Source organism: Struthio camelus, chromosome 2 (genome assembly GCF_040807025.1).
Source record: "Struthio camelus isolate bStrCam1 chromosome 2, bStrCam1.hap1, whole genome shotgun sequence".
Taxonomy (NCBI): domain Eukaryota; kingdom Metazoa; phylum Chordata; class Aves; order Struthioniformes; family Struthionidae; genus Struthio; species Struthio camelus.
Genome location: NC_090943.1, coordinates 51,007,958 through 51,022,715, shown reverse-complemented (window position 1 = coordinate 51,022,715; position 14,758 = coordinate 51,007,958). Strand labels below are relative to the sequence as shown.

Here is a 14,758-nt window from a genome sequence, read left to right as displayed (position 1 = left end):
AGTGCCATCCAACCCGTGCTCTGACTGCTCTGTCAGTGAAGGGCCCGTCCACTTGTTGTTATCCAATTGTACAGTCATCTTTCATGTGAGTTGAGATTTAAGTTTCACTGCTCTTCAGGGTCCGAGTATGTGCAGAGGGAGTTTTGTAGTCATTTTTTTCACGGGAACTTCCTTTCGCTAAACACCACCCCTTGGCAGTGGACCTGCTGACACCTCATAGCTAGGCACAGATAAAAAGGGCAGCTGTCTTCCTTCTGCACGTTCAGCAGCAAGTGGCCTAAGAAACCACTGGCATCGCAGACGCTTCGACTCAAACACCAGCAAGAAACATGAGCCAGCAAGCTGGTGAGTTTTTAATGATCAATATGACTTAAAGATAACGTGCGTTAGATTTGTGGCTTGGCAGCCAGGACTGGCGCTCCAGGAGAAGTTGCAGGCTTTCCCATTGCGCTGGGTGCTGCGGAGGAGACCTTGAAGGAAAGTGTTTCTGTGCAGCTGGGGAATAGCTCCTTCTCGGGGATGGGCTTGTTCTACATGTGCACATGGTGGCTGTGTTGGACTGGTAAACCAGACTGAAAAATGCAGCCTAATTTGCGTCATTTTTCACCCTGGAGAAACCTGGCTCCCTCAGTGTTATAGCAGAAAAGAGATGCAGTCTTTAGAAAAGCTCTGTGTCTGGCTGAAAGGATTTTCTTTCTTTCAGGCTCCTTAACCGGGTAGGTTATTGTTCGTTAGTGATGGCTGACATCACCCGACAAATGTTTCAAAACAAATGAGGAGTGATTGCTTTGGCATTGAGCTCTCCCCCAGGGTGGTCCTTCCTTCCCTATGGCCAGGAGATCCCGCGCCTGCTTGGAAGGGTGCTTCAGCCACCCCCGCTGCAGCCACTGGACCGCAATGGCTAGCGGTGCCCATGGGGCCAGCATGACCACGGGGCACCCAAAACCCCGAGCCGGCGCACTCTCGGCGTGCTCGGCCCTGCTATAAACCGTCGCTGACGGAGGAGCCTGACGTCCCCGTGCTCCGCGATCAGGGTGCCGGCCGGCTGCACGGCCTGAGGGCTGCGGGTGCTCAGCGCCCGGCAGGACCGAGCCTGGGGAGGAGAGGCGGCAGGAGGTGGCCGGGGCTGGGGGAAAAGCGGCGAGGGGCGAGCGGCCAGCTCGCTGCGCTGCGCTCCTGGGCGCGAGAAGCACAGCCGGCCAGATCAGAGGAAAGCAACCCTGCGCGCGTGCGCAGATGAGTAAGTGCAGCGGCGTGGACCCGCAGCGCTGCACAGGCACAGGATCTTGGGACGGTGTTCTGGAAACTGAGGACATATTCCAAGATTTCTGTTTTTTTAGTTTTTCTCTGTGTGTGTCCACAATTCCGATTACGTCCAAGAACATCACTGTCAAACAAAAAAATGAGTCCGCTCCCTAAGTTAGAAATGGCGGATCCGTGGGTGCACCCGCCTTTCGGCATGGCGTGCGCACGCAGCAGGAGGCTGCCCCTGGCTCCCACGGGCCTCGGTGGGCAACCTCCTGCCACCAGGCCTGTTTGCTGGTAGCTCTGCAGCCCAGCTCCAAAGCCAGAGAGACCCCAAGTGTTTGTGAGGAACGAGGATAAACAGCGTTTACATAAGGACATCTACTAATTTAGAGAAAAGCATGCTTCCCCTTCCTCTTTCTTAGGTTGGTAAAGCAAGTTCGGTGGAAAATGTTGACACGTACACACGTTGTTGTGCAAAGTGTCGGCTGGGGGTGGGTGTCGGGCATGGGGCATTTCAGCCCCAGTGAAAGCAGGTCGACAAAAAGCACTCAGAGATGCAGTCAGTGAACTGAAAGTGCTGCGTAACTTTAAGTCTGTTTACCGCACTGCTGTTAACGGTTATGCATTTAATATAAACACGGTTGAAACAGTTACGGGCACATTTCAGCCTCTTTGATATTCCCGCGGCCGCTCGCTCGTTCGTGTTTTCGAGTTAAGCACGGCCGCCTGGTGCCGCGCAAACCTGTCGAGCTGTTTTAGGAACTAATCGCTTCCCCATTAACCATTACGCCTTTGGCTTGGCTGCCTCTAAGCTACCGTAAGTGCTTTTTAATGTCCTGACTCGCCCATGTCTTTATCTGAATCACTCATGAGCCGAGTGCGAGTGCCCTGTGAGGTATTGCTACTCCCCACTGTTTACACAGAACTTATCCCTTAAGGTTAATTGGCAGATAACGACGACTGTAGACATACGACAGGCTGGACACGCTGCCGCACAGGTACTAGCTCGCCAACTTCTGGCGCGGTGCGCCTGGCGGGGAGCCTCGCCGGGGCCCAAAATTGTGCCGAAGTCAAATGGCAAAAGCAGCTGTTGGCTTGCAGAGGGCCAGAGCGTCGCCCCCCTCGAGTTCAAAATGTCCCCAAGGCGGGTGGCAGCTCTGCAGGCAGAGCTGGCTCCTTGCCCGAAACCTTCCCTTGGCCTTTGCTTTGTATGGGAAAAACGAATTATTGGAAAAACCTTTTGCAGCGGTTCACAAATGCAGACACCCGTAAAAGGCTGATTAAAGACAGTTGTAACGTCATTTAGGACTAATATTTGAGGGGAAGTATGTTGAATCAGCCTCAGTGTCTTGAAAAGTCCCCTTTCCCAGTCCTTCGGCATCCCTGAGGCTTTGGGGGGGGTCTCAGCAATTTCGGGGGGGAGGGACCTGCATTTCAGCACATTCGGTTCGATTCCCTCTCGACTGCACATGCTGCATTTGGAAAGGAGCAATTAAAGCTACTGTTAATTATTATTTGATGATTACTAAGGACGTGTGCCATGCTAATATAGGGCCAGTCCTTGGCCGGAGGGAAATAAAATCCCAGCAGTGGGGACTAATTTCCAGGCCGCCCGGGGCTAGCGGCGGGCCGCTGGGGCTGCCCAGCGTGCCTCGGCCAGCAGCAGCCTCTCCCGCCGTCCCTCCGAGCGAGTCGCCGCCAGCGGCTGCGCGGACCAGACTGACGGCGCGGACAAGAGGCTCCCGTCCACCGACCAGCCGGAAACCAGGATTAGGGAGACGTCGACCAGGGTGGGGGGGACTAAACCTGCAAAATTGCACCAAGGTAGCCAGGGGGCGACCTGGGGGCAGGAAAAAAAAAAAAAAAACCCACCCTTCCCTAGGAGTCTCCATGGGGAGCTTGACACGGGTGTTGTTATTAGCACGGTAGCTGCTGTTGTTATTTTAATGCCTGGGATAACGAGGAGTTGTTGGAAATACCCCAAGAGCGGACCCTGCTTGCGCGCGGCATGACGCAGCCTGCAGCACGGCGGCCTCGCTGCAGCCCTGGGGCCGGGCGCCGGCGGGGAGAGGAGCCCCCGGGCCGCGGTGGCGGCCGGATGCTGAAACTCATCCGTTTCTGCAGGGACAGGGCTGGTCAAGGCAGTGCAGACACTTGTCTACTGTATAGGGTTGTGTGTACCTGCGTATGTATAGGTTAGCTACCAATATTTCAGATTAACAAACCCAGAGGGATTTAAAATATCTGCTTGATCTGTGCCCGTGGAGTTTTCGTGTTGCTCGTTTCCATCCCTACCAGCTTTCTCAAAAGGCTGTGGTTTCGGAGGATCGTTTCTGGCCAACGTGGCCTCCCGCTCTGCTGGTGCCCGGACCGCGGTGTCCGGTGCTTGGTGCTTAGGGCAGGAGCAGAGAGGGCATTGCTGGCTGTGTTACACCACCCATTGCCTGCAGAGATCCTTGACGTGGTTTCTTACGCGATCGCTGGACGCTCACAGACATTTCTGTGACCCACAAAGCTCCATTAAAAAGAATAAAATTGTCTTTACTGTGCAATTTCATGTCCGACATTTGTCTCCCTCTCTGCTGATGGCTTTCTAGGGACGCAGCTGAAGGTCACTGGGGTTGATTTCCTCAAAAGCCAGAACACGCGTCTGCACCACACCGATGCGTACGACAACAAAAGCCTGGTGGTGAGGCGCGGGCAGGGCTTTCAGCTGAAGCTGACCTTCAACAGGGACCTGAGCACCACCGACAAGGTGAAGCTGCAGTTCACCATCGGTAAGTGAGTCGCTCGCCCCCGGCGAGGGGACACCAGGCCAAGCAGACGAGCCCCCAAGTGATTTGGGCACACCCAGTGGCACGAGGTACCGCCTCGCTGCCCGTCTGCTCACTTTTGCCATTAGACACTGCGGTGCTGTCAGCTCATGCGGCTGTCTTGAGTTTTTTGTTGGATTTGTTTCCAGGGGATAAGCCGATGAAGACCTTGGGGACCCTGATGTGCCTGAACGTGAGGTCTGGGAAGGACTACAAGGGGTGGCGTGCCACCATCATCAAGTCCTCCAGCAATGAGGTAGAGCCCGTAGACAGACACACTGCTCCCCGCGGGTCGACGGCAAGGGGAAATAATGCCGTCTCTGCTGGGAATGGCAGAACAAATTCTCATGTTTCCATCCTGCTGTCCTGGTAATTTTCCATGAGCAGCATTATCTATTTGATTCACTGCTCTGCCACTGCGTACACAAGAGCTGTCCCATCCTTGGCCCTTTCCCCTATCTTGGCCCTTTACTAGCCTGTGCTTGTGCCAGCATCACACAGGTTTGCTTGCGCCGTGCCTGTTGCTACCGTGAAGGATCTGCCATCCCCACCTTGTCCTCTCCCTAGTGCCAGGTGGCTGTGACCAGTCCGGCTGATGCCATCGTAGGAAAATACTGCCTGGAGGTCATGACGGAGTCAAACACCTATAAGCCTGAAAATGATGCTGTCTACCTTTTGTTCAACCCATGGTGTCAAGGTAAGGAGATGGATGTGGCAACCGCAGACTATAATTACTGTTACCAGAGATCATGCTGAGGGGAACTTTTCCTCACATTTTTCTTCCTCTCTTTCCCTGGTACAACTCTTTTTCTCCTTAAAACACTGCAAGCACTGTCCTCATGGAGCCAGCAGTAAGGTGGCAACAGCAGCAAGCTCCACTTCTCTCTGCAGTCCACTATGCATAAACGTTTATTCAAAATGAAGCATTTTTCTGCTATAAAATGGTAGTCTTATAGGAATAAAATAAAGAGTAGTCTTATAGGACATTCCTCCGCAATAGGAAGAAAGGTATGAGTATTGGTATGGCCATCATCTGATGTGAAGGTTACCACCCACCAGCTCCCAAGTTTTACTTGCCAAGGAAAGCTTCCTAGAGTATGCATGTGAAAATCGAATAATATCTTGTGTTTTTTGCTCAAGCGGATACTGTATTCATGGCCGGTGATGCTGAGAAGAACGAATATGTGCTCAACGACACGGGATACATGTATGTTGGATCAGCAAACTACATATACAGTAGACCTTGGAATTTTGGGCAGGTAAAACATAGCTACTTTGTCTGTGTTATTACCATCATCCTCTCTTTCTCTCATAGGCATTTGTTTAAGTAAGTGAATCAAACCAATGAATAGTTTAAGCTCAGGAGGAGCTCAAAGCCCTTGAATAATCCTTCCAGTTTCACTGGGAAGGCTCACCTGCTTGGCGTAATCCTTGTACTTAAGTGTTTCCCTTAGCCATGGCTTGGGAGTAGAGTTTAATGATATGTTTATAATTACACCACGAGACCCTCTTGAAGGATATGGAAATTAGGAACAGAGCATTTCTGGCTGAAAAGAGTCTCTTAAGGAAGCCTCTCTCCTCTAATGCTACTGATTATTGATTGCAGTAAACCAATTGTTGTTATCAAAGTAAGGAGCTTTGGAGAGTGCTAACAAACAAAAAGTCTAATTCTCTACCTGTTGCATCATTATCAAAAAAAATAGAGGAAAAAGCGCTATTGGAGGTTGTTATTCTCTAACGGATACCTTCACTAACAGCTTGGTGGAATGATAGGTACATGACACCACATGTCCTCCCTCTCCGAAAGGTTGCTCCTTCATGATCCCTCCAGAATGACTTCAGTAGAGTGGAATGGGAAACTCGCTTGGGTTAGAGCTAAGAGGTAGATGCTGGAGCAGGACTAATTGCACCCATAAAGACCTCACAGGAGCGCAAACAGAGCATCCGGCACACTCTCTAGGCAGACTCCAAAAATGCTGGGGGAGGGATGCCTTATCAGATTTCTTTTTTTGTTTTGTTTTGTTTTACAAATCTATGTTTTCAAAGTTGCAAAATAAAGCAAAGCCCAGCAAAGGTCCCCATGCTAACACCCTTTTAATACCTTTAACACCTTGCCACAATTGGCAGACGGGCATTGTGTGTAGGGCTGTTCCTATCCTAATATTTATTCTTCCCTTAAGCAATGAGAGTCGATATAGATATCCTCTCAAGCTTCCTGACCTAGGGTGTTTGACATCCCTATGAATTGGGCCTGAGGAACTTTATCAGCAATTGCTAATGAGGAATCTCCTGCTGTAATAATCTGCATTTGTGTACCCTTTTTTTCTCAGAGTGTATTTTTTACCTGTGTCAATAGACTGGGTACCTCTCGGTCTCTCAAATTTTCGTCATTCATATGAGTGAGTAACCTGTGAGCCTTCAGGGAGATGACGCAGGTAACTTAGGACTACTCATAGAGGTAAAGAGCGTTGGGCCCGGTCCCAGCTACGTTTGAAGACATGTGACACGGTGTGTCTTGCACAGTTTCCCTCCGAGGTGGTTTTTCATCTAAGAAAGTCCTTCCTAGAAGAGAACAGCCTTGGAGAGCCCCAGAGGCTAGAGAACGAGGTTCATTCAGTATCATAAAACAAGTTTAGAAGTTAGGACTAGTTGGATGGTTTCCTCCAAGTACCTAAACAGACGTCGTACTGATGGAGCAAATTCTATTTTAGAGCAGTATGTAAAAATGTCTCCACTTTCTCTCCAAAATAGTTTGAGGAATTCATCTTGGATGCCTGCATGTATCTGCTGGACCAGAGCAAACTCAAGCTAGGCACTCGAAGGGATCCTGTGGCTGTGTCCAGAGCCATGTCTGCTTTGGTATGGCTCCCTTGGGGAAGTACTTTGCCACCCCACCTTCCCCTCCCCCTTCTTATTTGTTCTCCTTTCCCTGGGGCTTTGAACAGTATTTCGGGATGAATCTGAAATGGGTTCCTCTGGGAAACTGCAAGGGAAGAGGCAGAGGCAGTTTTGAGTACAGGGAAGGAACAAGCAAAATAAAGCGTCTCCCCAGCAACACAGCTCACAGCCCCGAGGGCTGCCCTCCTCCAGGAAGCTCGCCTGCGGGACCAACGCAAGGGCTGCGTTTCGTGAGGGAAGCAGCTGCTCTGTGCCGTGGCACCGTTTCTGGGGCTGTGGGGTTTAGGATGCGAAATGCAGGCTGCACCAGCACTGCCCTGAGCAGCAATGCTGTCTCCCACTCTGGATTTCACAGGGCAACCAGCCCTGGCAACCTTGCCGGGGGCCACAGGGCGGGAGGGCACATGGGGAAATGCAGGCTGCGGAGGGACCTTGAGGTTTAAGCCCCTTTCAACCTCATTGCTGAATTTGTCTCCTCTGCGCGTGTGTGCGTCCGTGTGCCACAGGTTAATGCCAATGATGACAGAGGTGTCCTGTTCGGGAACTGGTCAGGGGTGTACACCGGCGGGACCTCCCCTGTGACATGGATCGGGAGTGTCTCAATTCTGCAGCAATATTACAAAAAGAAGAAGTCAGTACGTTATGGTCAGTGTTGGGTCTTCTCAGGAGTCCTCACTACAGGTAAACAGTCAGTTGTCTCCCTTGTAATTATCCTAATTCCCATGCAAATAAACCTAATTACCGCACCCTCCCAGAGCACTGGGGGGACAGGGGAGCCTCTGTATGCTCTTTGGGCATGATGTTTTGATTGCAGGACTGGAGCATCTCTCATAGGAGGAAAGGCTGAGAGAGCTGGCACTGTTCAGCCTGGAGAAGAGAAGGCCCAGAGGGATCTTATCAATGTGTATAAATGTCTGATGGGTGGGAAATAAAGATGACAGAGCCAGACTCCTCTCGGTGGTGCCCAGTGACAGGATGAGAGGCACTGGGTGCAAATTGAAACCCCAGATAGGTCCATCTCAATGTAAAAAAACACTTTTTTACTGTGAGGGTGGCTGAGCACTGGACCAGGTTGCCCAGAGAGGATGTGGGGTCTCCATCCTTGGAGATACTCCAAAGCTGTCTGAACATAGTCCTGGGCAACGTGCTCTAAGTGACCCTGCTGAGCAGGGGGGTTGGACAGGATGATCTCTGGAGGGATCTTCCAGCCTCAGCAGCTCTGTGAATCCATGTTTTGTCTGTCTGTCACAGTCATGCGCTGCTTGGGAATCCCAGCCCGGAGCGTGAGTAACTTCGACTCGGCCCATGACACGCAGGAAGACCTGAGAGTTGACGTTTACCTGAATGAAAATGGAGAACAACTGAACAACCTGTCACAAGACTCCATCTGGTAGTGCCAAAGACAGCTAATACTTGCCAGCCTCCCTGCGGGTTGCACTGCACACGCTGCATGTCCCGGCCCCGGCAGGCTTTCCTTTGAGGATTTCCGTATTGCTTGGGGTTTGCTGTCCAGCAGAGGCAGAAAGCCTGGGGTTTTCTGCACACAAATCCCCATTAAACCAGCCCTCTAGGAGGATTAAGCAGAGGTGTAGGTGCTGGAGGTGTATATTATACCACAGTGAACCAATAATCCTTTTTTTCCCCTTTCCTTTGTACCCTAAACGCACCCAGGAACTTCCACGTGTGGAATGATGTGTGGATGAAACGGCCGGACTTGCCAGCGGGGTTTGACGGCTGGCAGACGATCGATTCGACCCCTCAGGAGCAAAGTCAAGGTAAGATTTGCCTAGGAGGGTCCTTCTGTGCTCCTGGGGGAGGGAGGGACATTTCACATGAAAATTAGGGTCCCTGGTCAGCAAAACCCGGAGGTCCTCTGTGCCTCTCCAAGCACTTGGGCAGTGCCATCCACCAAACAGATCAGGGGACGGAGGGAACAACATTTCTTGGCAGGCAGAAAACCAAGCCTGCAGGATGCTGTGGGGAAGTGAATATCATTTCAGAGGTGAGAGCCCACAGCTGGAAATCAGAGCTAATTTCTGTCCCCACCATCCCCTGATCTGTTTGGTGAACCTGAGCGCAGGCAAAGTCCTGTCCCCATCGCTCAGTTTCCCTGTCCTTCATTATCACTCAGAGAATGGAGTTAAGACACATGGATTCACGCCGGAAACATATTTTTAAGGGCCTCAAACGCGGTGCACAACTGAAGGGCAAAGCAGGTTTTCCTTCTCTTTTTTACTTTAGTGTTTAGTGGTCACACAGACACTTCTCCGTGCATTGAGGGCGCTGCGTCGCAGCCCGGGCAGAGGGCTCTCAGGGCCTGAGCAAGGCTCATTCATTGTCTTGCCACCCCCCAGCCTGGGGCACCCGCACAAAGCCAGGATGCAAGGAGAAGTGCAGCAGCATCATTAGTCGCTGCAGGCATTTGAACCTGAGGAAAAACTTCTTCACTGTGAGGGTGACTGAGCATTGGAACAGGTTGCCCAGAGAGGTAGTGGAGTCTCCTTCCCTGGAGATATTCAAAAGCCGTCTGGATGTGATCCTGGGCAATATGTTCTAGGTGACCCTGCTTGAACAGGGAGGTTGGACTAGATGATCTCCAGAGGTCCCTTCCAACCTAAACGATTCTGTGTATTTCTGTGTATTTTTGCTGAGGGCTCGGGACTACCCTACGGAGAGGAGCTGCAGCTTTCCTGCATAATGACACTTTCTATAAAGCTTTCCCAAGGGCGTCATTAGTCCATTCATTTCTAAATGAGAGGAAATCCTGCCAAAATTGGCCACCACCCTCCCTGCACACAGAGGGAATCTAGAGGCAGAAAGAGGAGCATGACTCCTCAAGGCCATGCAGAAGGTCAGCTATTGCCAAGAGGTCGATGTTGGTGCCCAGACTTGGTGGACTCCATCACAGAGCTGTGACTTTTTCGAACCCTAAGATGGTTATGAGGAGAAAAAACACATAAAGGCTCTTACGAGACCTTTGCAGTGTGTACCTTTGATACAAAACACAGTTGGTCATGCAAAAAGACCAACAAACAGCTATTGTTGGAATGAGGGCTTTTGGAGTACCTAACTGAATTGGAGGAGTATTTACTACTAAAAGTCAACTACCATGGCAACAAGTTCCTGCTTTGGGGGAGAGGGGTTCGTGGGTGGAATAAAAGTTGGAGGCTCTGCTCACATTTGAAAAAGTGGATGATGCTCACTGCGCTTTCTAGGTGTTTTCCAGTGTGGTCCATCTCCACTGACGGCTGTCCGAGAAGGGAATGTGTATTTGAACTTTGACTGCAAGTTTGTGTATGCGGAAGTGAATGCCGACAAAGTCTACTGGTACGTGAAGAACGTGAATGGCAAGCAGAAGTACATCAAAATTGCCGTGGATACCAGAGCTGCTGGCAAGAACATCAGCACGAAAGCCGTGGGGCAAAACAAGCGGGAAGACATCACAGCGCAGTACAAGTACCCTGAAGGTGACTTCCCCCCTCCTATAAAACAGTGTCAAAGAGGAGAACCTTGGCCACCTAAGTCATCCCACAGCGTGTTATTCCCAGGAGGAAAGCACAGGGGCAGGTGCAATGGCAAGTGCTGTAAAGCCCGGGTACCTTTGTGCCTGCAGTGACACCTATGGGCTGCTTTCCAAGGAGAGGTGCAAGCAAGCCTACAGGCAGTGAAAGGAATGGGCCAAGCAACAAACCTAGTGTGGTCTGACTCACAGTTGCTTAACTTCTTTCCTTTTAGTCTTTCCAATCCTCACACCACATTAGGAAAAATTCCTAAAAAAAACCCTCCCTCTCCCTGGTTCTCCCTGCCTCAGCCCCAGAGGTGTTGTGCTAGAGTATTAGACCCTTCCCAGCGAGGCGTGGGATGTTCGCAGGCTAGAAAGCTTAGGAGCATCCATCCGCTAAAAGTGTCTCCTCAGATAAGTCCCCCAGACCCTCATCAGTCCAAAAAGCTGCAGTTAGATTCAGTGGTAGTGTAAAACTACTTAAGGCTCCTGAGCTAAGACAGGAGGCAATTGGGGCCCCAATATCCTCTCTGCCCAGCAGCAGCAGGATAAATAAAGGGAAGGTGGCTCTAGGCAAGAAGACTGAGATACACCTGATCACCCACGTTTTTCTCCATCCAGGCTCGCCAGAGGAAAGGATGTCCATGCAGCGAGCTTCCTCCTTCATCTCAGGAAATGGGTTTCTAGCACGCTTTGCTTCAGCCACGCTCCCCATGGCTGGGGTCCACCCTGATGTGCACCCCAGGTCTAGGAGCCCGCATGAGGTGCTCCCTAGCACAGAGGACCAGCACAAGGTGGTCGCCAAGCCTGATGTTCAGCTTGAGATAACCAGCAAAACACCTTTGTATCCTGGTAATCCTATTGATCTGGGCCTCATAGTGAAGACCTCTGCTCCTAGGAGCTGGACCATCAATCTTGCCGCCTCCTGCCAGCTGCAGTCCTATATTGGTCAAATTAAGGCCAATCTTGGATCCATCAAGCAAATCGTCAAGCTTGAAGGCAAATCTGGTAGGCACAGAGATCTCAGCTACGTTCTGTAGACTATTTGTTGTGACAATCTTTGATTTTCCGGAAGCCAAGGTGTAGTGGCTCCACTATAGATCAGTCTATGGCTCTGCATAGCAGAAAGAAAAGAAATTGGCTACCTGCTACCTTCCTCTCTTGTGACTGCATCAGAGAGTCTTAGTCATTGATTGGGATCCCTGTGCTGTGGCAGGGATCAAAACATGGAAACAGTCCCTGCCCCGCTGCAATGTCAGGGAGCTGGTTAGAAATATAGCTCTTTGAGCTGACAGACATTTTCACTGTGTGGGTGAGGTGTGCCTGTGTGTCTCGCTCATGAGCATCACGCGCAGCACGGCCCTGCAAAGCACTGCATAAGCGTAAGCGCTCCAAAGATGGCACCACAGCCTCAAGATGTGGATCGTCCATATCGGTCAGATCCCTCACAGGATTTAGATGGGCTGAAAAATGTCAGCCTTTTCTTTCTTGTTCTTGCTGCTGTAGTGCTGATGAACGGATTGTGGAATTCTTTTCTGAGTTCTTTGCCAAAAAAATTTCAGCCTGTGGGCTGCCAGCGTAGCTGATTCCTAGAGCTGTTTGCTGCTCGCTGCGCATCTCTGAGCTACCTCGGTTGCATTTCTGATCCCCAATATTGTGACTGAAGTTTGCTAAATAAGAAAATAGTAAGTGATGACTAATTAGCAGCACTTGCTCATCCCAAGAATGAGTCACTCATGCAAAAAAATCGTCGCTTCTGGTGCTTTCTGAGTGTTTTCACATATGTACTGTGGCTGTCAAAATGCAGCAGGGTAGGACACAAGGTTAGCTACCTACATTTGGAGATAAGGAAATCTGAAGTGAAAGGCGAGCAGCTAATTATATAGCAGCACTCACTGTCTTCCAGCCAGTGCCTTAGAGAAACCCCAGGGGAAGTGCGCTTAAAAGCATGCAGGCAGATGCTTCTCAGCCACCTTGGGGGCAGCTAAGGATGAGGATGGACTGAGCTGGGCTATGGAGATGCCACACACGAGGCCGAGCTGGTGCTTGGAGAGGAGATGGCGTGAGCCCAGCCAGCCCTTCGCAGTGGTGGTGGCCCCTCATCCCACGTCCCACAGGCACCTCAGGCATTTGCTGGCAGAGCTGGCTTTGCTGCCCAGTTCCTCGGTGCGTGATAGAGCCGCTCTGTCGCGTTTTCTCTCCCCGCAGAGACCCAGATCCCTCTGAAAATAGCAGCTGACAAATACATGGAGGTGCTGGCCTCAGTGGGAGATGAAGATCTCATCAAAGTCACTGTCATTGCCGAGACTGAGGGAACAGATGAAAAAGTCACCAAGGAGACGACGCTGGTCTTCCAGTACCCCCCCATCACCGTCAAGGTGAGGCAGCACCCAGCCAGGCGTCCTCCAGGACGAGGGTGGAAAGCCCTACTACCCTTAACGCCGAGGTTTCCCAGCAAAAGTTTCCAAAAGTAGGAAGCACGCTCAGCTCAAAGCATGCCGGTGTGGCCGCGTTATTTAGCATGAATAGCCGAGTGGGCTGGTGCAAGGCAGGGCCCACAAGGGTTTGTGCCCAGGATTTTGGGGGACCCCACGCTGGAGGTGGGAAGTCTTCCCCAGGAGAGTTTACGGCACGGCCAGGAGGGTTTACGGCATGCAGAGACCGTCCGGAGGGGCTCCCGCGTCTCGCCTGGTCCGGCCTCCTCTGTATGGGTGCTCCAAACGCGCGGGGGTTCAGAGCAAAACGGTAGCAGGTCCGGCACCGACGGTCTTCGTTGCCTCCCTGACCCCCGGCGTTCGCGCCTGCTTCTGTCTCCCCTCCCTTGTCAGATGCCAGAAACCGCGAAAGTGGACGAGGAGTTCACCTGCGCCTTCATCTTCAAGAACACGCTGAGCATCCCCCTGGACGACTGCAAGCTGTTCGTGGAGGGCCTGGGCATGTTCAAGATGACGTCGTTTGACGAAGGGTAAGGCGAAACTTTGAGCGAGCCCAGGCCCTGTATTAAAACAGCACGGCAGAACTGTACTTTTTAAATTCCCCTTAAAGAAGGGGAGAGGGGACCTAGAGCCACGCACCTCTTCGAAAGCCGTGTCCGGGCTCGTGCTGCGCTCGGGCACAGTCCGGGCGGCAGACGCTTCTGCCCGGAGGTTGGCGCATTCGGCCTGGCGTTCAGACGACGCGAGGGCTTTCTCAGCGCTTTTCCTTCAGATCCAAATTCAGCTGCTCCTTTCAGCTCCAAATTTAGCGTTTCAGCAGCACGGGACGGGCTCGGGGGCTCCTTCCCCAGAGAGCGCTGGGACCACCAGCCGGCCCCACGGCGCCGAGCGGGCTCGAGTCCCGCGTGGGTTACAGGACGAGGGAAACCGCAGCGCTAAACAGACCTGATGGCCTAAGTGGAACGAGTAGAAAGCATTGAAGTGAAACGCTTAAGTGATTAAGTGAAATGCTTGCAAGCTCATGCCGAGACTGTTTGGTTTCTTTCTTCTCCTTAGGGACGTACAGCCTGGTGGGATCTTTAAGTCTCAGATAATCTGCACTCCAAAGAGAGCAGGAGAGAAGAAAATAGTAGCCACGCTGACCTCAACCCAGGTCAAAGGGATATCCGTGGAGAAGGCCATCACCGTCAGCGAGTAGGGCTGCGCCGCCGCAGGGTGCGAGCGGCGACCTCCCTAAACGCCTGTCACAGCTGTGCGCCACTGGCGCTTTTTGCCTCCTTGATTGCTGGATAATAGTTCCTAAAAGCAAAAAAAACCCCTCCCATTAAGCTAAGGGAATGTAAGTGACTTAAAGGGCATAGTTGCTTTGATTGCAGTTAACGATGATTTAATAAAGACAGTTAAAAACCCACGGCGTGACTGCGTGCTGTGCTATCGTCGCCCCCCCGGGGCCGGGCAGCGGGACCAGGATCGCGGGCTGGGGCTGGCTCGTCCTGGCTGGGCTGGTCCCAGCTTTGCGCAGGTTTGGCCGGCCAGGCCCAGGAGGTGTTTTTTTGGGGCTGGCGGAGCCGCGGTCCTGTCGTGGGCGGGAGGCTGCCCGGACCTGGCTGGGCTGTGGGGCAGCCGCAAGGCCACCGCGCAGAGCCCTCGCCTCCCCCTGCGCGGACCCACGCTGCAGCGCGAGAAACGCTTGAAGCAAACCTCACGGGAGCCATCTGCTCTCCCTTTTTTTTTTTTTGTAACTCTTTAGACAGCGAAAAGAGCAAGCCTGCGACTGTGGTGCCTTTCTGGAGCCCTTCCAGCAATAGCTATGTCAGGTGTGAGCAGGAGGCACCAGGCACGCGGCGCCGGGCAGGAGAAGG

General features: G+C 52.1%; 1 protein-coding gene across 1 annotated transcript; it reads left to right on the top strand.

Annotated features, from left to right (window-relative positions):
* Positions 1–205: 205 nt before the first annotated feature.
* TGM4 (transglutaminase 4) lies at positions 206–14,301 on the top strand. The gene is made up of 14 exons (XM_009687810.2): positions 206–345; positions 3,846–4,025; positions 4,211–4,317; positions 4,629–4,758; positions 5,202–5,320; positions 6,813–6,920; positions 7,466–7,640; positions 8,211–8,349; positions 8,631–8,734; positions 10,175–10,426; positions 11,083–11,469; positions 12,670–12,839; positions 13,290–13,426; positions 13,953–14,301. The coding sequence occupies exons 1-14, from the start codon at positions 330–332 to the stop codon at positions 14,092–14,094; spliced, it is 2,166 nt and encodes a 721-aa protein (XP_009686105.2). The 5' UTR covers positions 206–329; the 3' UTR covers positions 14,095–14,301.
* The last annotated feature ends 457 nt before the right edge of the window (positions 14,302–14,758 follow it).